The sequence below is a fragment of the Bemisia tabaci genome, chromosome 5 (genome assembly GCF_918797505.1).
Source record: "Bemisia tabaci chromosome 5, PGI_BMITA_v3".
NCBI classification, from domain to species: Eukaryota; Metazoa; Arthropoda; class Insecta; order Hemiptera; family Aleyrodidae; genus Bemisia; species Bemisia tabaci.
In genome coordinates this window covers 16618945-16639334 of record NC_092797.1, presented here as the reverse complement: position 1 = coordinate 16639334, position 20390 = coordinate 16618945, and the positions used below count along the sequence as shown (strand labels likewise).

The following is a 20390-nucleotide window of genomic DNA, read 5'->3' as shown; positions in this document are numbered from 1 at the left end:
CCTTGTGTCTGTCACCCATCAAACAGGGTTGGCACAATACCATTTGCCTGAACACAAAACTTCGTAAATCTGGGCACGTTTGAGACTGTTCTTTGGGGCCTGCTTTGAGCTGTAATTTTTTTCTTTTCTTTTTTTTAATTACGAGAAGTGGTCAAAATTACAAGATATCAATGTTTACTTACTTTTTCATTTTGCTAATTGTATACAATAGTTATATTACAGTCTAAGACTTGAAAAGTGGCAGTCAGGTGAGAGGCTTGATCTGTTATTGAAGGGTTGATTGGCTTCGGCAAGGCAGAGTCTTTTGAATGTGCCAATATACCTGTGTGTCGAAGTCAAGCTTAGGTTGTAATAATGCCTTGTTATCATAGCATGATGGAGCTAAAAGCCTGGGTATCTAGTCTAAAAGGCCTCCAATGTTTAGTAGATAACAACAATTTGAAACACTAGCAAACAGATGCTGAAGGCACAATTGATAAAATCAAAATTAATTGGTCAAAGTAAAGAATACAATTAACTCACAAAGAACTGAAAATCAGTCTCAAGGCAGAAATTCAAGTTAAAATGAACAATACTGAAAAGAAATTAGGGGGATGGAATGTTTCATTTCATTTCATTTCATTTTTTTCTGGAGCTGACAACGTACAATTTCAACCTCAGGAGATGAATGGATAAAGAAGTAGGGGAAGATTTAGTATTCTTGGCTGAAATTTTGTGAGGGTTCTTTTTCCGTTTCCATTTGCATCGCATTGGATTCACCTTGTTTTTTGACTGGCTGGCATGGTTCACCACTATTCATGGGGTAATGATTTGTGTGACTGTTGCCTGACGCATTGGTGACAGAGTGATTGAACTGCTGAAGTTGGCAGTCACTCTCTGATTCAGGCTGCAATTTTTTCAATCTACTCTTCAGCTTAATTATTTCCTCTTCCGACTGACAAAGTTCAACAGAGAGGTGCTGAAATATGGAGCCTACTTCCTCTTGATAATGTTCGATAAATTTAGGCATATCATCTTTGAAGGCCTTATCAAGATCGATTTTACGAAACAAGTCCAATCTTTCAACGACCGATGAAGACTTTTTAAAGTCAATACCACTTTCAGCTAAATTATCAACAAAAACTTTGATAGGGACATAGCCAGTCCTGTTCCGTCCATAAAATGTATACTCAATTTCAATGGTACTATTGTTATCTTTCTGTTCTGAAACAACACATACAATGAAGAATTTTCCATCGCGATCTGCAATCATTTTTCGTAGCTGACGATCGATCAAGGAATCTCGTAAACTTAAGGAGTTTACTGAATTCCTTCTGTAAACGTACCAACCAACAATTTGTTCCGGTAAATGCCCAATTAGATGCCGCAACTGATCTTCAATGATAGTTCCTGCTGCATTGTAAAACGAAAACACTGAAACAGGTAAAGTTGATAGAATGTCTGTAGAGACTACTTTCTTGGAAGATGGCTCTTGTGAGTCATTAATGACAACTTCCATGGTGACAGCTGTTTTGCCGATTAAAAAACCAATTTGGTCTGATTCGCTGTTGCAACAATCGTAAAGTAGCCCAGAGAGGGCTGCGTTGGATGCTGATAGCTTAAATTCCATCTTCCAATAATTTGAGTGGACTGAGCTAGAGGTTCGTATTAGAATAATTTTTCACTGCTCAGCAAACTTAGAGAATATTTCCGTTCAGTATGTATGAAACAAACTATCATCACGGTGATAGCCAAAGCAAGGTAGTGAAATAACAAAACTGAGTGTATGATTCTCCTGTTAATCAATTAATTAGAGAGGCTGTCACGCAATATAATCACTGAATATTGAGCAGAAAAATCATCATCTTGACAGCAAGCGTTCGTAGTTTGCAAATCATCTATCTCTTGCAATTATTTCATGCTCGATTAGCAACTGGTTACTCATTAACACTATTACCACAATTGATATGACAGTATATAGAGAAACACAAATGAAAAATCACACTGCACGTTGAGATTTGGAATTCACTTCACATTCAGATATTCAAAGGAGCTGACTGAAAAAATTTCCTGAAAATTTCAACATAAACAAACCATGCCTTCAGAGGTTATGTTGTTGTTGTTGTTGTGTTTTGATTGGCCTAATTCCGCCTTGCGGATAAACAGCCACTTACGGAAGGCAGGGACCAGTTCTATAGGACCCTGGACTCCCGTAAGAGTCAATGTAAAAATTCGTGAGCAGGTACTAGTGCTGCATTCTCGCGTAGGATCCTCGCAACTCACTGCTGTTATCAGTTGTTGGACTTCATTAAAATCCGTAGGATCGCGTATAACTGCAAAAAATCGAATTTTTCACCGTACTAATACATGCGGCGGGCCCATCCATGTAGAAAGGGGTCGAAAAACGCCAAAAATATACTTATTTTTCAAGAATTCAGCCGCCTTATGTGTTATTTTTCAATCTCCGGCTTAACCTCACTTTTGGAGCGGGCGATGGATGAGTCGAGGTTCGGGGGGAAGGATCCTCTGAGTTGACTAGGATCCTACGCGAGAATGCGCTGCAATCACCCGCTCACAACAGAACGGCACAGATTAGTCCAGATCGCTAACATCGGCGGAGGAGCGTGAGTAGTTTTGTGAGCGCCATTGGCGGGAAAATCCATGGGCATTTAAAACTAGGAACCAAAACTGAAATTTTGGCTATTTTCAGCAGATTTTCGGCGGGAGAATACTTCTTTTTCAGATTTTTGTGGGATGAAACGTTCCGAAGAATTCAAGAATTAGTTTCTCAGTAGAATTTATGTGGTTCAATATTTCCAGATTAAATAATTAAGGTGGAAATAAATAAAGAAGGAGAATTAATTAAAATACGAGTAAACAAGGCTAAAAATTATTGAAACACTAAAAGGTAAGACGTTTCGAGCTGCTTCCAGCTCATTTTCAGCTGCAAAAACACATAAAAACAAGTAAAAAATTGAGTGGCGACCTGACCTCAGTCGTTATCACGTAACCACTCATAATAACGGCTGGGGTCAGGTCGCCACTCAATTTTTTACTTGTTTTTGCAGCTGAAAATGAGCTGGTAGCAGCTCGAAACGTCCTGCCTTTAAGTGTTTCAATAATTTTTAGCCTTGTTTACCCGTATTTTAATTAATTCTCCTTCTTTATTCGTATAATCGGGCTATGTTTTTGTGCTTTATCGGTGGAAATAAACAAATCAGAGTTCATCAGTATACTGAGTAGATAACATTATTGAAAAAATTTGCAGATTATAATATATCATATTTTTGAAGTTTAAAGCCTTAGAAACCGAAAATTAAAGCAAAATCCTGCCAAAATGAGACTTTTGGTTCCTAGTTTTGAATTCCCGCCAGGCCCCCATGAGAGCAGTTAATTGCTACCAACTGTTGTAAGAATATTGGAACAGAATACTTAGCATAACAGTACTTGATAAAATCTTATTTGATCAAAAACCATTATTACACATTACTATTTATACTTTTTTCAAGCTTTATAATCAGATTCAATAGGAAATTTCTCTCGATCTGGTCAAGTTCTTTCACTACTGGTAGTGCCATCAATTTTCTAAAGTTGCCTAACCTGTAGCAAAAATTACTCACGCTTCTGAAGCATTGGCTAGATTGGATGTTAGCGATCTGGACTAATCTGTGCAGAACGGCGTCCTATAGAACTCGTCCCTGCGGAAGGGCGGGATCACACCATAACCTCCAGAATCTTGAACAACCGAAAACGGCTTGTAAACAACTCATAGCAACGTGCTCGGAAGTTTTCTGAACTTTTAGAACCAAGCTCCTATAATATTTTCAAGTTGATGAATCCTGATAAATTTTAGGATCTTCTTTGTATAATCGCCATGGCAGTAAGTCTTATGTCTTTGATTTTTCCATGTTCTTCTCTCGTTTTAATGACTCTTTCCGCTATCATCAAAACGAGCAATGCCTCCGAGTTCTTTTTTTCTTTGTCTAAAAAATCCTTGATAGGATTCACTTGCTCAGCACCAGCATTTTTTATCATCTAGCATCACTGTCATTTTACAAGTTGTCTAATAAGTCAGAGCTGTTCGCAATAATTGGCCTTGTCTGTATCAGCATTTTGCGTAGCACAACCAGTTCTCACACAAAACTGTCGCTGTTAAAACTATTTTGAACATGATGGTTCGGAGATTTCCAAAAATATTTAATTAGTATCGCAACTTCTCTTATGTATTCATCGTTTACATTTGTTATGCTTCTCTTCCAGGGAATAAGTAATGCTCAAGTACATGAAGTGCGGGAAATAACACGCATCGAGCGGATTGGTGCTCATTCCCACATTAGAGGACTAGGATTGGATGACAGTCTAGAGCCACGCAAGGTAAATGGTGAAATTTTAGAGCTGCATTTTGTGTATAGATTTTTTATTAAAAAAAATATAATAATCATACTTAATTGAACTTTTTGTGAAACCATTGTTGAAATTGAAACTTTATACTACCGGTGATTTGTAGGGGTGGACTTGGATCATGAGAGTAATTAGGTTAGCCAGGATACTTTCTTCAGAGTTTCCACCTACTTATTTGACCCTAAGTAGTGATTCATCTGTTTTTGGCACAATCGAACTGGCATGCAATGTGTCGGATCCATTAAGGAAAAAAGCTCGGAAGATTTTGGCTCCTTTCCCAACAAAGGACTATAGCCCCTGTGCAGGATCCTGAAGAATGCTTCTGAACCAAAAAATTGCCAAAAAAGAGAAATAAAGGTAGGACATTTCATAGAAAAAAATGTCCCATCATCCGACTCGCATGTCATTTACTGTATTGAGTGCAAGGTTTTTTTTTATCAAGAAGAAGACTGCTTTCATCTCTCTGAATTTTAACATTATTTTGGATGAGAATGATTCCTGAGGCTCATGTTCAGGTGCCACCGTCCTTTGTTCAGCTAATAAATCAAAATCCTCTTAGATTTATTGTTTAATTTATGCTGTAAACAGGGTGTGTAGCATCAGGACTAACCGGAAAATATGGGGAATTTTGGCCGATCAGGAAAATCGGAAATATCGGATGCTTTATCAGGAATTTTTCCTATGCGAACCTCCTCAGTGGAGAAGTCTTACTGCTTTTTGCCCACCGTGCCAGCAGTCGTCGCGCCGTCTTTGTTTCTGATAATTTCTCACCCGTAGCGCTTGTGTCGTATAGTGAAGGCCTCATCGCAGTGTGGCCGTCTTTGTGAAATCAAAATCTTCCGTCCATCTGCAGCGCCTGTATTTTATTTGAAATAGTTTTTATCGGTCTTTTTTTTTTTAATGTGGTCCGTACTTACTCCGACAAATCACTATTTTTATCAAAGTTTTGAAGTTATTCTTAATTTGTTTGCATTTTGTGCGACGAACATGCTAGGACATCACATAATGGAATCTATCGACAGTTGGCAGACTAGTTTCTAATCATAAGAACTTTATCAGAAAATTTAGTCTCCGTTTGCATTTATGCAATAAATATAGTTTTTATGAGAAAAATCAGAAAAATATCAGGAATTTTCGAAATGAAAAAAAGAGGAATTTTTTATGAAATATCAGGATATATTAGGAAAATATCAGGATTTTTCAACATTAAAAAATACTAGACACCCTGATAAATAGTAAACCAATTAACGCCAAGAATCAGGGACAATTTACCGTAATAAATAATTTTGATTCTTTTTTACCGTGTGCTCCTAAGATGTTGACTTGTTTTTAAAACAGATATTTTCGTTCACTTTGGAATGTTCGGCTCTTCAAGAGCTTCTACGCAAGGAAAAAAATGTTTATTTAACTGTGTTCTTTTATTTTCATAGATTTCTCAGGGTATGGTAGGACAGTTACAAGCTCGAAGAGCAGCTGGAGTAGTTCTAGGTATTATTCGAGAGGGGAAAATTGCTGGGCGTGCAGTGCTTCTAGCTGGTCAGCCAGGAACTGGTGAGTTTGGTTTATGATTTCTTGGTTCCATCTTTTTTCCACCAAATTTATGCCCTCTATTTTAAATTGAATATTTCCAATTATTTGTTGAGTTGTAGTTGGTTGAATACATTGCAATTCCATTCTTAATGATCCACCAAAGTCAGTTCTGATTTTACGCGATCACTGTCCAAAGACAGATAGTAGGCAATTTTTTATGAAGTGGGAAACTCAGAAGGGCTCTCTCAAAATTTTCTATGAAAGCGGTGTATTTCATGTTGATACAATTAATTATGCTCTTGGAAGAGCAAAGGTTAAAAGTGAGCTTTTAAGATTCATGAGCTGCCTGAAGCATCATTTTTTAACAGCTTATCGGAGTAAATGAAATGGGAATTGTTGAACTTAGTAAATTCAAAATCTCCTCATTTATTTCTTCATCTATACGTTGCCCTGTAACTACTGAAGAGGGAGGGTGGTGGACCCTCTGAAAACCTGTACCTACTGACAGAAAAGTAAGAAAGAAAATGTTGAGTTTTTTAAGTTTAGTGATTCCCATTTTATTTAATTTGGTACTTTCATTGTTTTTAGCCTTGTCTAAAAATTATTTTAGCTTACTAGTTTGACATCAATTGAAGAACCAGCAGGGAGATTTTCAAATTGTGTTGGCATTTCATTGTAGAAAAGTTTTACAGGCCTATTTAAAAAAAGACTGAGAAAATTTGCATTTGCCCCATACGCACGCATACTGCTGTAACACAGTCAATTTTGCTTCAGATGAGCTAATTTGAATGCTAGCATTTGCTGTTCTCTTATTGGACCAATGTCAATTCCATGAATAGCTCATATTTTAGATGCAGTGGTATTCCGCGTACTTTTAGAAGAACCTCTGTTTGCAAGATAAGAATAGCCACTCACACAGGTTTTTTTTTTTTTAAATGTCTATGACTAATTATAATGAATATGTATTGAAAGAAAAACGACACTTCAATGATGATGTGATCATTTCCAAAAATGTGCCTTCTATTTTCAAACTATGTTCTAATAATTATTATTTCTTTCTCAGGGAAAACTGCTATTGCCATGGGAATGTCTCAAGCACTGGGAACTGAGGCTCCTTTTGTGTGTATGGCTGGATCAGAAATTTACAGTTTAGAAATGAGCAAAACTGAGGCACTAACGCAAGCCATCAGGAAGTCAATTGGTGTGAGAATAAAGTAAGAAAATATCTTTGAATCTTTTCAAACAAAAATTTTCTAATTTTTTAACTCTTTTAAAATGTTGTTTGCCATGGTGATTTATGTATGCATATTCTCTGGCGTCACAGCATTATCCCTCCTTGAAAAACAAAAAACAAAAGTTCAGAGGTGTGTTCTTCTGTTGGGGCCATGCAGGTCGTGAGAAATAAGAATATTCACGGCTTCGCTATGACTGTCGGCCTCATAGGAGCGTTCAACGTGAGCAATTGCATCCTGGTCAAAACAACCGGTAAGATGTTTTTAACACTCCTCAATGCTGGCCGATGCATTTGGTATGGCAAGCGACATGTTAAGAAATGTCCCTCTGCTCTATCACCATTTCATTAAAAGTATTACCTACTTTTGATACAAACCAAAATTTATTTAGAGGAAATGACTTTTAAATCGACGTAAAAATTAATATAAGTAACTAAACTATACTTAAAAAAATGTGATTAATTTTAAATTTTCTAATTATGATAGTTAAATTTTGAAAAATGGAGGAATAACATCAAAATCTGACTTATTCCTTGCGAAGGCATTTGTATTGGCATATTTGTTAACAAATTTTAACTTTAATGTTAATTTTACAAACTTACTGAAAAAGCTGTGAGGAAATAAAATAATTCGACAGTGTAAGTCGGCAATCACATAACTCGGTTTGCAACGTTGCAGACTTCCTGTCATACTTTATTTTTTAAACGGAAAACTACTCAACAGCAATTCTTTAAAACTGCTGTGATTTTTCTTCTTTGTGCAAAAAAAATTCTGCAAAAACTTCAGGGAATGATGTCAATTTGTTCTCTTTTAAAAAAATAGCATAAAGGCAGAGATTTTCAGATTCCGCAAACGAGATGTGGGATTGCGGACTTACCCTGTCAAATTGTTGTTTCCACCCTCAAGTTGAACTTTTTCGGATACCTCTCTTTTTCTCTCTGGAAATAGTAGTTGAATTAATTATCTTTCAACCCCTAAATGGTGCCTACTTTTGAGCATTTACATAAGCAGTTCTCAACTGGTGACCCGCAGCCTCTTCAGATAATATATCGTTTTTTCCAACTTTTTCCCAATTGTCAACATTTCATTTTTGAGTAGAAATCTTTTTTCTCCTATCGCTATGGAAAAGAGGAATGCTCATAGATTGATTTGAACTCTCAATTTAAAAAAAAAAATTCACTTGCAGGGCCCAAACTTTACAATTCATTGCCAGGTATCAAGCTCAAAATCAAAGACCTTATGTGAGAGGTAGAGCTGCAGCAGTCTCATTGTGGATTGTATATGCCTCCTCCTTCCCTCCCTCCCTTCTTTATTCAGATTTTAAAATGTGGATTAATGAAGAAAAAGGAGGTTATTTCCATTGGTAATTTGCAGCCTGATCCTTTGCTGGCTGGGTGGTCTGTGGTGAAGAAACGTTGAGAACTGATGTCATCATAATTAAACTGTTTTCATGATGCTGTTTTGTCTATTCTTTTTCAGAGAGGAAACTGAAATAATTGAAGGTGAAGTAGTCGAGGTACAAGTTGACAGACCAGCCACTGGAGTTGGAGTAAAAATTGGAAAGTTAACTCTGAAAACTACTGAAATGGAGACTATCTATGATCTGGGAAACAAAATGATTGAATCTTTAATGAAGGAAAAGGTTTGTTAGACTTTCAAAAAATTAATTTCCTCTCGAACATGTCAAGAGTGATGAGTGATTCCAATATCTTCGTTTTTTTCACCTCACAAGTAATTATGTACAGTCGAAATTTCACATGCGCAAATTTTAAAATTTGTTTGCTCTAAATTTCGAAATTGTGGTGGTCATTTTTTTTTAAAAAAAAAAACATTAATAAAAATTTGCAGCATCGTGCTACAGAAAAATAATATCCTTTAAATAAAACCGAAAAATGCGTCGTTGCGAACAAGTAACACCGGGCTACAGAGGGTTTAATTGTAATGTAAGTAATTGAAGAGTTATGGTAAAACGGCAGCTTATTGAATTTCATGGTACCGGCGAATCGATGTATTAAATTTCCAGTAAATTGAGGTCTTACTAGTCCAATACTGACTATGTATTCAAGTACCAATTCAAAGCTCGATATTAACTTTTGTACTTTGCTTTTTTCCTCCTCTCAGGATAGTGTAGGCCAAACACTATTTTTAAACCCTATCTACCAAAATTTGAATTTGAATTTTATTGTTTTTTCCTGTTCTTGTGTAAAATACTTTTTATGCACATTTTTTTGTCTTGACACTTTGTTCTTCAGGTACAAGCTGGCGATGTTATTACAATTGACAAAGCCACTGGTAAAATCAGCCGTCTTGGTCGTTCCTTCACCAGAGCACGCGATTATGATGCAACAGGTCCTCAGACTAGGTAATTGATTCTAAAATATGAAGTAGTTTAGTGATGAAGGGACTACTAGACAGGCTAAGTAATTATAAACGTTCTTAGTCTTCAATATGAACAAAAAAACCATAATTATGGTAGGCTAAATTAGGTAGTGGAATCAATCTCTACGTTAGATAAGTACTTGGACCTTGGTCTCACACACATGTCATTGTCTTCCTCTTCCTTCCTCAACATACCTTCAATCTTGTTATCGCCCAGGAAAATTCTTCCATCGCAAAATATACGGAAATCAGTTAACGCTCCATCTGACTCAAATTTTTCTGTGAGCAGGAAGTGCGAATTAACATTGACAGAAACTATTTTTTGCCCTCTGAGTTGAATTTGGACAGTCTAAATGTGTCTATCATATTCTACGTATAATTTTGAAAAGTACTTAATTTCGCACTCAGTTAAAGTAGTGGTCAGTTCAATGAATGTGGATTAAACATCCCTTTATTAAGAGCCATGCGATGTGAAGTTAGGGCATCTGTCAATATTTTTGTTTATCTTTTACCATTAATTTAGTTGATTTAAGTCACGTACATTGATACAATTTAACTTACTCTTGTAGTAGTTACATTTTAATTTAATACAATTTCTTATTTTCTACAGATTTGTGCAGTGTCCAGAAGGAGAACTCCAGAAAAGAAAAGAGGTTGTTCACACTGTGTCTCTTCATGAAATTGATGTCATCAACTCTCGAACTCATGGATTTTTAGCCCTGTTTTCTGGTATGTATTTGTCATTGTCTTCTCCTTTCAGCTCTGCATTTTGAGGAGAGGCTTCAATGTTTCATCAAGGATATAATCAAATGTTTCCTCGATCATAATGAAACATTTCCTTATGGTATCTCATCATCACTCATATAGTCAGTATTGTTGAGGGGAAAAAATGGAATTTATTCACATGAAGCCTTTTCTAGTGGTTGATTGAATCGCTCAGGTCACGTGATGTTTAATCTAAAATATTTTGCATTTAATATATTCTGCATTCACAAAACGTCTCACTCAGATTATCAGTGAATATTTTTTGTATTATCATACTACCAATAACTTTAAGTCGGGGATATTATTCAGTTATCTTCATGATTTTTCTGACTTCCTCCATAACTTCTTTCAGTAGAACATATTTGATTGGTTATTCTGTCGTTTTCTCTGAAGCTGCTATCAGATTCTACGGGAAGGTGTAATGTCTACTCTGAAATATTTCTGACCAATGGACTTACTCTTCTCTGTCACTCTTCATTTTTCTTTTTTTTCAACGTATTGATTAATTTACAGGTGACACTGGTGAGATCAAATCTGAAGTCAGGGACCAAATAAATGCTAAAGTCAGTGAGTGGCGGGAAGAAGGCAAAGCCGAAATTGTACCTGGTGTTCTTTTTATCGATGAGGTATGGTTTTGTCTTCCTTTTGTTTTAAACTCTTTTAATCTGGTGTTTGACATTCCTCAAGCTTTTTTATTGAAGGAAATGTGGAGCATGGTCAAATGAAAATCCTTTTCTCTTTTCTTTATTTCCCTTTTAAGTAATTTTTTGCACTCACACAATCGGCCCTAAAATCTGTGTGTATGATTCTACATGATATTACATTTTCGGGAGCACTACCTCAGTAAAATATTTTTGGATGGATGTTAGTTTTTTATTTTTCGGCCGCTTTCATTTTCCATTTAAATTTTTACAAAATTCACATCCTCGCTCATCCTAATTAATAATTATATTTAATATTTAAAAAACTTTATTTTTTATGTATCCGTATAGCTGTAAATTATCATAATCAATCATTAGGTGAGGAGAAGAGTAAATTAAAAATTACGTATCTAACTTTGATAATTCTTCCAGTGTTTAGTTTACAATTATGTTTGCATTTCAGGTTCATATGCTTGACATTGAATGCTTCTCTTTCCTAAATCGAGCTCTTGAAGATGAGATGGCCCCTGTTGTCATAACGGCCACCAATCGTGGCATAACAAGGATAAGGGGCACCAGTTACTCCTCTCCGCACGGAATACCTCTTGATCTCTTGGATCGAATGATCATCATTCCAACTATACCGTACACGGAACAAGAATTGAAGGAAATCCTAAAAATTAGGTAATTGAGTTTGAAAACCTTTTGATGGAACTCAACATTTTCCGTTTCATAATTTTTAAAATATCGATCTAAAAAGTCAACAAATGCTTGTATCCTCCATCGTAAAGTTTAGAAATCTTCAATCGTACCCATTTATTTCTTGTTTTAAATTAAAATTTAGGTGGTTTATAATACTTTCTGGAGCAATATGATGGTAGTCTTGATCAATTGAGGATTTCTAAATTTCACTAGACTTTTTAAAAAATGTCTCAATAATCAGTTGATTGACTAAATATTGAATCGTTCTTAAAAGTGCTGAGGATCCTCCTCATCCAAGATATCTTCTTGAAATTTTCTATAAAAGATATTTAATAATTGAAAGGAATTCACAGAGCATTTGAGGAACTTCATTTTCTAGATTGTATTGCAACCCTGTTGCAGTTAACTATCGCTATTCTTAACTCATTTTTTTCCTACCTGCAACTTGGTTTGTTTCTGTTAAACTTGCTCGGTAAACATCTTACTTGGATGTGAACATCATTTGTTTATATCTGATTAAAATACAAGTTAGTTGTAATGATTGTTTTGATTTGTTTCCTTACTTTATTTTGACGACAGCTCATTAAATCACGAATCTATTTATTGTTTTTTAGGTGTCAAGAAGAAGATTGTGAAATTTCTGACGATGCTTTGATCATTTTAACAAGAATAGCCTCTGAAACATCGTTACGATATGCAATTCAGTTAATTACAACAGCCAGTTTGGTCAGCAGGCGGCGCAAGTCTACTGAGGTGAGTGAAATTTATACAAGTAAAAGAAAGATATTCTTTTGAAGTTAATTTATGAAAAGAAGTGAAAAATTCTTCCTAAGTATGTACTTCTCAGGGCAAACTTTTTTTTCACAATCTTGCCAAACTTATTTAGGAAATTAATTTTTTATTTCAATCAAATGAAAGAATTATAGGGTTGCGTCAGTCAAGGTTAAAATTTTATTTAAATTTCTGTATTTTTTATTCTTTCTAATTAAAAATTATTAATTTTATCAAGTTATTATTTTTTAGTTCAAACCTGGAAATGTCAGAGAAAAATGGTTAAATCACCTTTATTTGTATTTCAGAATGGGTTTGATGTTTTGAACAATAAATTTTGTATGAACATTATCTCCACTTATGTCTTTTTAACCATCTGGTATTTTTTCTAATGTCAGGGAATTTTACCAAAAAGCGTCTAGGAAATCAGGGGTATATCAGGGAATTTCATTTTCTGAATTCTGAGGCAACCCTGCAGTACACACAGGTTTCTTTTTGTCCCTGTTTTTTCATGATAAATGTATTTCCAACCCTGAGATGATGATTACTTTCATTTTACTTTTCTTCAGTTTAATTTTTATCACTACATTTAAGGGGCTTGGAGGACAAGGCACATTAGCGCAGTTTTTGCTACTTCGAGAAATACGTGTTCAAAGTTTCAAAGTCACATGGATCCTTACGGCAGAAAGGAAGTTCGGACTGACTTTTTGATGCTAAAAAATTTGAATTTGGGAGCGAAATTTTTGCAGAATATGCGTTAAGACTAGTTTTACTTAAAATCATTAATATCTCAATTTTTTCAGAAACTGCACCTATGCGCCCAGTCCTCCAAGCCCATCATTAATCAAAAAATTTGAAGTTGCACTTTTTTAAGCATCATTCCTCTTTAACTTTTTAATCTATTTTTAAAATCCTTTTCTTTTTTCCAGGTATCAACTGAAGATATTAAACGTGTATATTACCTATTCCTAGATGAGCATAGGTCAACTCAGTTTTTGAAGGATTACCAGGATGAATATTTGTATGATCAAGGCGCAAATGGTCAAGTCACAGGTAACGGTTGTTTCACTTGTATCACTGTCTTTGAACCCATTTGAATTTTTCTCTTCATTTTAAAAATGCAACAATTTTACTCCAGTAGTAAATGTTCTAAGTATTTTACATTCAATCTTCATGCGTATGTACTCTTTAACTCCAGGATATTGTAAATTGCCTGGTTTTTCAGATTTTTATAGTTATATTGTTACGCGGAGAACGATCCTCCAATCTGTAACTCCAAAAATCTCATGGTGGAGACAAAAATCATGTTTCCAACATTGGAGGTTTACTAAAATAACCACTAGTACTCAAGAATGCGGAAAAGTCATTTGCAATTTAAGCCTCTAATTTTTATCATTCTGCAAAAAGGTCAGAATTACCCATCAAGCAAACTATTTCAAATTCAGTTGACTTTTCTTTTTGTCGCAGCTCATAAGATTCCTTTGTGCTCTGGCTTGCATGCTCAAGTATTAGTTAGGATGAATTACGCAAGATCTTTAATGACTGACGAATGCAAGGGTGCAGAAATTTCCCCCAAATTCAAACAACTTTTCCCTATTTCTAACGCAAGAATCTGATCATCGAATTTCTAATTGCTTCTCCCTGAGGATAAAATACGAATGGTGGAAAAAAACCTTCTATACACAAAAATTGGATCTTTTTTTGCTTTTACACAGGTTTTCCCCGTTATCATGTGTGTTCTCCTGTTTTCTCCATTTTCGAGGAGTTTCCTGCGATCTAGTGTGGCCGAGACGGTCACATGCCTGAAAAGTTTCTTCTTCTCTGGACCAATTGCAATTAGTCTTGCAAAGAAATCTTTTTAACACAAGGTATCAACTGTGTAAAACTAACGTGATATTCCTCTCTTCTTCTGTTGCAGAAACACCAGAAATGGAAGTGTGTCAATAAAAATTTCCTCAGTATTGTGGCATCAAGGCCTGCAATTTTAATCTATCATTATGATAAGTAATCCAAATAGTGGAATTTTTTACAAAACTTAAAACAGCTTTTTAAGCAATTTCGGAATTCCAACTACAATTTTCAATTCTCCAACTGGAGCTGTTCTGCTTGCCAAACTAGACTTGATTTTCTAGTAGGTAAATCCACCTGTCACAAATGAAATTGGTTCCTTTTAAATGTTTCTTTTTTACCAAGTTATAAAGTCAGAAAGTATTTTTTTTTTTATTTAAGTAAAAGAATTTAAAGTAGAGCCGGTTTCAGGTATGATTGTCCTTTCTATTTCCAGCGAAGTCATACCACTCGCCAGAAAACATCGCTCTATCTGCTACAAAGACAGTACTGATATTCTTAAAATGGGTCGTACATTCACTTGCACACTGATCTGAAACACTTTCACCTCAGTACTTCTACTAAATATAATTCCTTTGCATACCGTATTTTTAACACAATAAAATTTTTTATCATCCAAATAAAATAGTCTTTTCTCTCCTTTTTTATAATTTTCTCTCATTCAGCCTTTAAAAGCCAACATCTCAGTTTTAGAATTTAAGAATACAACAATTTAGGTATGAAGAGGGGATAGCCTCAGAAAGGGCGGATATTCGGTTTTTGAATTAAGAAAATTGTGCTCAAAATTTTTGAATTCTTTGATTTTATTTAATTCCCATGAACCAAGAAGATTCAGCTCAGGATGTACATATACAACAAAATCTCCTCTACAAACTTATTTTATATTCATATCTGTTTTATAAGAAACAACATCTGTCGTTATTACTGACTGGTGCATCTTTTGGCATCAACCCCTAAAGGAATTATTACCGATTTGACTTACAAGAAGCTCTGCTGGTTGTAGCGACCAGTATTGAAGGGTTTAACAATTGCCTCAGAGGTTGCTTCAACCAGAATGTGGTAGCCTGTGTTAAATGCTCCTGCAAGGCCAGCAGTCCTTGGAGCTGTGTATATGCAAATGGTTTGCGACCAGCATGACCTCCAAGGAAGAATGCACCACTGAACTTCTTGTTTCATGAGAGAAAAAAATAAACAAGGAAGCCCCTTAGGAACCACACAAGGAAGGAGTCAGTCAGAGAGGTTTGACATGATATGGCAACTTTAAAAACTTGCGTCTTTGTGAATAAAAAACTTAGAGGTTCATAAGTGATTCCATTGATTTTCTCGGTAAATTTTCTTTACGAAGCATAGCTTCATATTTACAATGAGATGGAACAAACATTAACATTTGCAGTTTTCGTAAAAAATTCATGTCTAACCTCTCTCAACACTTATTCCACTGCGCACCAGAGGGAATATAAACCTGAGGCACTGCGGCCGACAAGGTGTTAATCCCCCTCTCCCTTATGTATAACCCTCTAGACTGAGGCTTCAAAGAAAAGAATGTATGCTTTAAAAGAACATATGCTAAACAAGGGGAAAAAAATTGATATGTTTATTCTATTCCATTGTAAAATTAAAAATTTAATACTTTCAGTACAACCAATGACAAATAAATATTCATACTATTACAAATAAAACAGTGTAAAAAACATTGGAGGATGCTCGGAACACTCATTCTAGCTCTTCAATTTTTCATAGGAATCAATACCAATTTCTTGGAATAATAATCAAGAATTTAGAAATATGGCTATGCCAACAGATTACGTTCTCTTGGTGACTTGTTTAACGCTTTTGACACAATCATTATCACTTGGTAAAGGCTCAAAAAGAAAATGTCAAAATACATAAGTAAAAAAAGAATCAATAAATATCTAAATATTGCATGGAGTTTTAATTAAAAATTAAATTAAATAGAAAAACCGGAAGAGAATGAGTGTCTCGGATATCCTACACCTATTAAAAAAAAGCAATAAACATGAGTAAAAAATTGTGCTTTGAACTTTTCTAAAAACTCTTTCAGTCCAGCAACATTGATGAATTAATTAAAAGAAAAAACAACAAAAACAACCATTCTACGAGAATAAAACTCGAGTTGAAAAATAGACACTTAAGGCAAACCTTCAACATACACTAATGATCAACAGTAGGTATGACAGGTATATTTTAATAAAATACTAGTTTTGCTCAAGATTTTCACAGAAAACAGATGCGCTGCATGTTAAAGTATATTTTAGCTAATGGAATCTTGGATTGATTTTCTTGAAAACTCTGTAAGAGTACCTAAAATCAAAAGCAAAATTCTAAACCTTAATTAGTCAAATCAAACTGTGAATTTTGCATTATAATACATAGTATTCAGTTCAAGCTTTCAGAAAATAATTTTTTACATTTAGAGGCTTGAACTACTGAATCTGTATTCTGCTTAAAATTGAAAGCATAACCTGTGTTTCAACTACGTACGTCCAACTTTTTGGTACATCTAAACATTTGCTGAAGATGACAAAATCATCAATGATCACTATATAAATAATTCATCTAATTTAAGCAGCTTTTAACAATCAAATTAAAACTTAAGTAGCTCTACTTCTTAACCAGTCAGGATTAATTTGAGGATAAATAGCACACCTCATAATGAACGTTATAGAAAAAAAATTACCTGTACCTATGTGCACAATCAATAGCTGCTTAAGCATACTTGTGAATATTTCTCACAGAAATTTAAGTTTCAGAGTATCAGAAGATATTAATAAATAAATCGCCTGGCAAAAGACAAATAAATCAGGGAAATTGACAACAGAAAGAAAAATCAAATTATGGAATATTCAATTTCAACCACAGTATATTTGAAGTGGTATTCCTTCTTTTAAGATTGCTGAACTTCTATATGTCATATCAAACAGAAAATAAATAGTAGTTCAAGGTAGTTAGTGGAGTCAAAAAGTTATGTGCTGTATTTTTTCCCCCAATTTTAAGTATATATTTTGACTTGAATTGCTGATAATTTATCACTGCAAAAGTAGGAATACTTGCTACCTTACTATACAACATATCGACGGTGAAACTACCAAACAACGTATCTCGGTTTGCGACGTCGCAGACTTCCTGTGATACTTCATTTTTTAAATGAAAAACTACTTAACTTCCAGTCTTGAAAATTTCTGTGATTTTTCCTCTTCATGCGGAGAAAATTCTGTGAAAATTTCAAGGAATGATATTGATTTGGTCTACTTCAAAAAAACAAAATGCGAGCGTAGATTTTTAAACACCGCAAACGAGATACGTGGTTTGGTAGTTTCACCGTCGATATACTTTTAATTTCCCAATTGGGAGAATAAAATGAGAGGAGGGCAACTGCAAGAATGACCACTGTTTTTATCTTGGAAATTCAATCCAGGCAGTAAGTCATCAGCGGTTGACCGCTTTCTAAGTTTTGGAACAGCATCAGAGATCAGGGTGCTGGTCGTAAAAATCAAACTAACAAAGTAAAACGAAAACTGACTGATAGCTTTTTTAGGAAATAACCTTTAATTTTTCTCACTCATTCAATATTATCCACAGAGAATTCCAAAAATATATTTGGGTAAGCTTTTTTCTTTAAAAAATTTAACAAGATGAAAGATCTTGGAATGTCACAGTGGAGCATATTTAGGCATATTTTGACTTCAATACCTTTTTTGGATTTTTTGCAACAGATGCAGTTTTCAAACACTAATACACTGTAGGAGGTTGTAAAATACGTAACAGAATGCAGGAGTAGGTGAAACTTGTCTTTTAAGGAATCAAACTTGTGATATGGACACCATTGCTTACTGCGGAAAATTTTGTTCATTACAAATCAAAGAACATTCAGAGATCGTACCATCAAGAGCCCAAACATTGACATTGTAGACCTTTGAGGAGGTGACATATTAATTGATTATGAGGAAAAAGTGGCTGAAAATATTAAAAGCTACATTATTACCAGCTAATGGACACATGGCGCTTGGCTAATACTGCTATTTGTTGGGCAAATTAAATAAAATGTATCGATGGCCAAAGTGCAAAACCATGTGTCTCCATTGCGGTGTCTCAAAATGTCTGCTATTTTATTTTCTTGAAGATTAACAAACCAACTTCAGAGCTAGAAATTTATAAAGAATATTTTGCAGAGAGAAAAGAGAAATCAAATAGGTTTCCAAGAAATTACATTGACTAAGTAGTTTTTAAGGAAAAAATAAAGTATTATGGGAAGTTTGCGACGACGCAAACTGAGATACGTGGTTTCTCACTTTGACCATCGATATTAAAATTGATTCCATTTCTTCGGGACCTTAAGACTCTTTCTATGAGATGAAAGTTTCGGTAAAAGACAGCTGTAAACGCCTTCCTCTTAGACCAGTCACACAGAAAAGAAGGAACGACTATCTGACTCTTATAAAACGACAACTGTCTACTGAGCCTTAGGTACTTTATTTTTCATACATGTAATGGTTGGACAGAGATTTTCAAGCAGCTTCAGTTAGCACTGGATTTCTAACAAGGCTTTATAACAACCTTTGGAATTAGCTGTATCACAGAGAGATACCACTGCATCTCACAGCCGCACTCAACATAGAATTGGGATCAGATTCCTCTTTTAATATCGATACTTTGACCCATTCTCGATTCATGCTAGACTTTCGGAGGGCATCTATCACAGCTTGGACATAAAGTTCATCTTCAAAAGATGCGGCGAGCTCAACAGGTTCTTTAATCCATCCTCTTTTGTCTTCAACAGGCAAAAATGCTTCTTTCAGGGCACCTATCATTTTGAATAAGCCTTTCATATATGGTTTTGGAATGACATTTGTAGCAACCGGATTTAACTGTTCATATTTGTGCTTCATATCCTCAACGTCAAGGTAAATGACCTCCTCCTTTTGGGCAGTATTTTTGTATGCATACAAGTCACCACCTCGAACCGCTAAGTGCCCCAATTTTCCACAAACTAGAACTTCCTGATTGAACATTCCTGGAAGATGGTTGTTGAGCGTCACTGTTACGAGTGCACCATTATCCATCTCCATTTGGAAAACACAAAAGTCAGGACTGGTTATATGTCTGTGACCGTTTATTTGATTGGTCACTTTGGTAAATGTTCGTACCACACTGTGAACTCTAGCGGCTCTTTGGGATATTAAATGGGAAACTAGATCAATAACATGACTGCCTACAAGTGTTAGGATTCCACCTCCCATTTTGTCATCACAAAGCCAGTCGTATTTGTCGTGAAGAAGACTACCCATTTGAACTCGGATGTCACATACTGTTATCTCGTTTGAATTTCCAATGAAGCCATCTAAAATATACTTTTTCATCTGAGAAAAGGCCGGCAAAAATCTGAGACTATGGTTCACTATTGATATAAGAGAGGGATAATACTGCGAGGCTTTGACCATTTTCAGAACATCATTTTGACACAGGCCTCCTGGCTTATCACAGAGAACATGCTTGCCGATTCCTAGTGCTTTCACAGAAATTTGTGAATGAAGATTTGGTGAGCAAACTATAAAAATTAAATCGACATCCTTGCGGAGAAGAACATCATCAATTTTGTTAGTGTAAAATGGAATATTTAACTCCTTGGCGACTTCTTTCGCAGACTCAACAGTCCGTCCCCACAGTGCTTCGATTTTGAACCCTTTCTCTCGGAGGAAAGGAACAACAACTTTGACGATGTTTCCCGTTCCAAAGATTCCAATTCCGGGCAACATTTCGTAAGTTATGGGAAAGCATTTACCAGATAAACAACGCTGATACACTTGGAGCAAAATTGGAACTTTCTAATGAGGTTCCGCACGCACAAAAAATTTGGGAAAGATAGCAAACCGGTTGGGAATTATTATTGAGAAGGAGATCCGAATATCAAGCATTTTAAAAGTTGATGACCACCGACGACTGGCTTGAAAATTAGGAAATTGCAAGTCGGAAAAATCAAGAAAAGCAGAGAAAAATTGGAACTATTGGGAAAAGTGAGGTTGTGTTTACATATTTTGTTTACATTCCAATCCCCTTCCCCTTCAATCTTCCCCTTCATCCAATCCCACTCTCACATCCTCGTTCCTGTGTTTGGACTGGTTTG

General features: G+C 35.2%; 3 protein-coding genes across 3 annotated transcripts; 1 reads left to right on the top strand and 2 right to left on the bottom strand.

Moving 5' to 3' along the window:
• Nucleotides 1-691: 691 nt before the first annotated feature.
• Nucleotides 692-1609, bottom strand: LOC109042114 (BRISC complex subunit Abraxas 2). Its single transcript, XM_019058678.2, has one exon. The coding sequence runs from the start codon at nt 1607-1609 to the stop codon at nt 692-694; it is 918 nt and encodes a 305-aa protein (XP_018914223.2).
• Nucleotides 1610-3678: 2069 nt separating this feature from the next.
• Nucleotides 3679-14873, top strand: rept (RuvB-like helicase 2 rept). The gene is made up of 12 exons (XM_019058771.2): nt 3679-3859; nt 4240-4353; nt 5811-5931; nt 6974-7124; nt 8622-8784; nt 9395-9504; nt 10132-10250; nt 10800-10912; nt 11391-11611; nt 12244-12382; nt 13330-13453; nt 14319-14873. The coding sequence occupies exons 1-12, from the start codon at nt 3854-3856 to the stop codon at nt 14345-14347; spliced, it is 1410 nt and encodes a 469-aa protein (XP_018914316.1). The 5' UTR covers nt 3679-3853; the 3' UTR covers nt 14348-14873.
• A 954-nt stretch (nt 14874-15827) lies between these two features.
• Nucleotides 15828-20310, bottom strand: LOC109042169 (glucose-fructose oxidoreductase domain-containing protein 2). Its single transcript, XM_019058772.2, has one exon. It carries the CDS (start codon nt 20020-20022, stop codon nt 18841-18843), a length of 1182 nt encoding a protein of 393 aa, XP_018914317.2. The 5' UTR covers nt 20023-20310; the 3' UTR covers nt 15828-18840.
• Nucleotides 20311-20390: the final 80 nt, after the last annotated feature.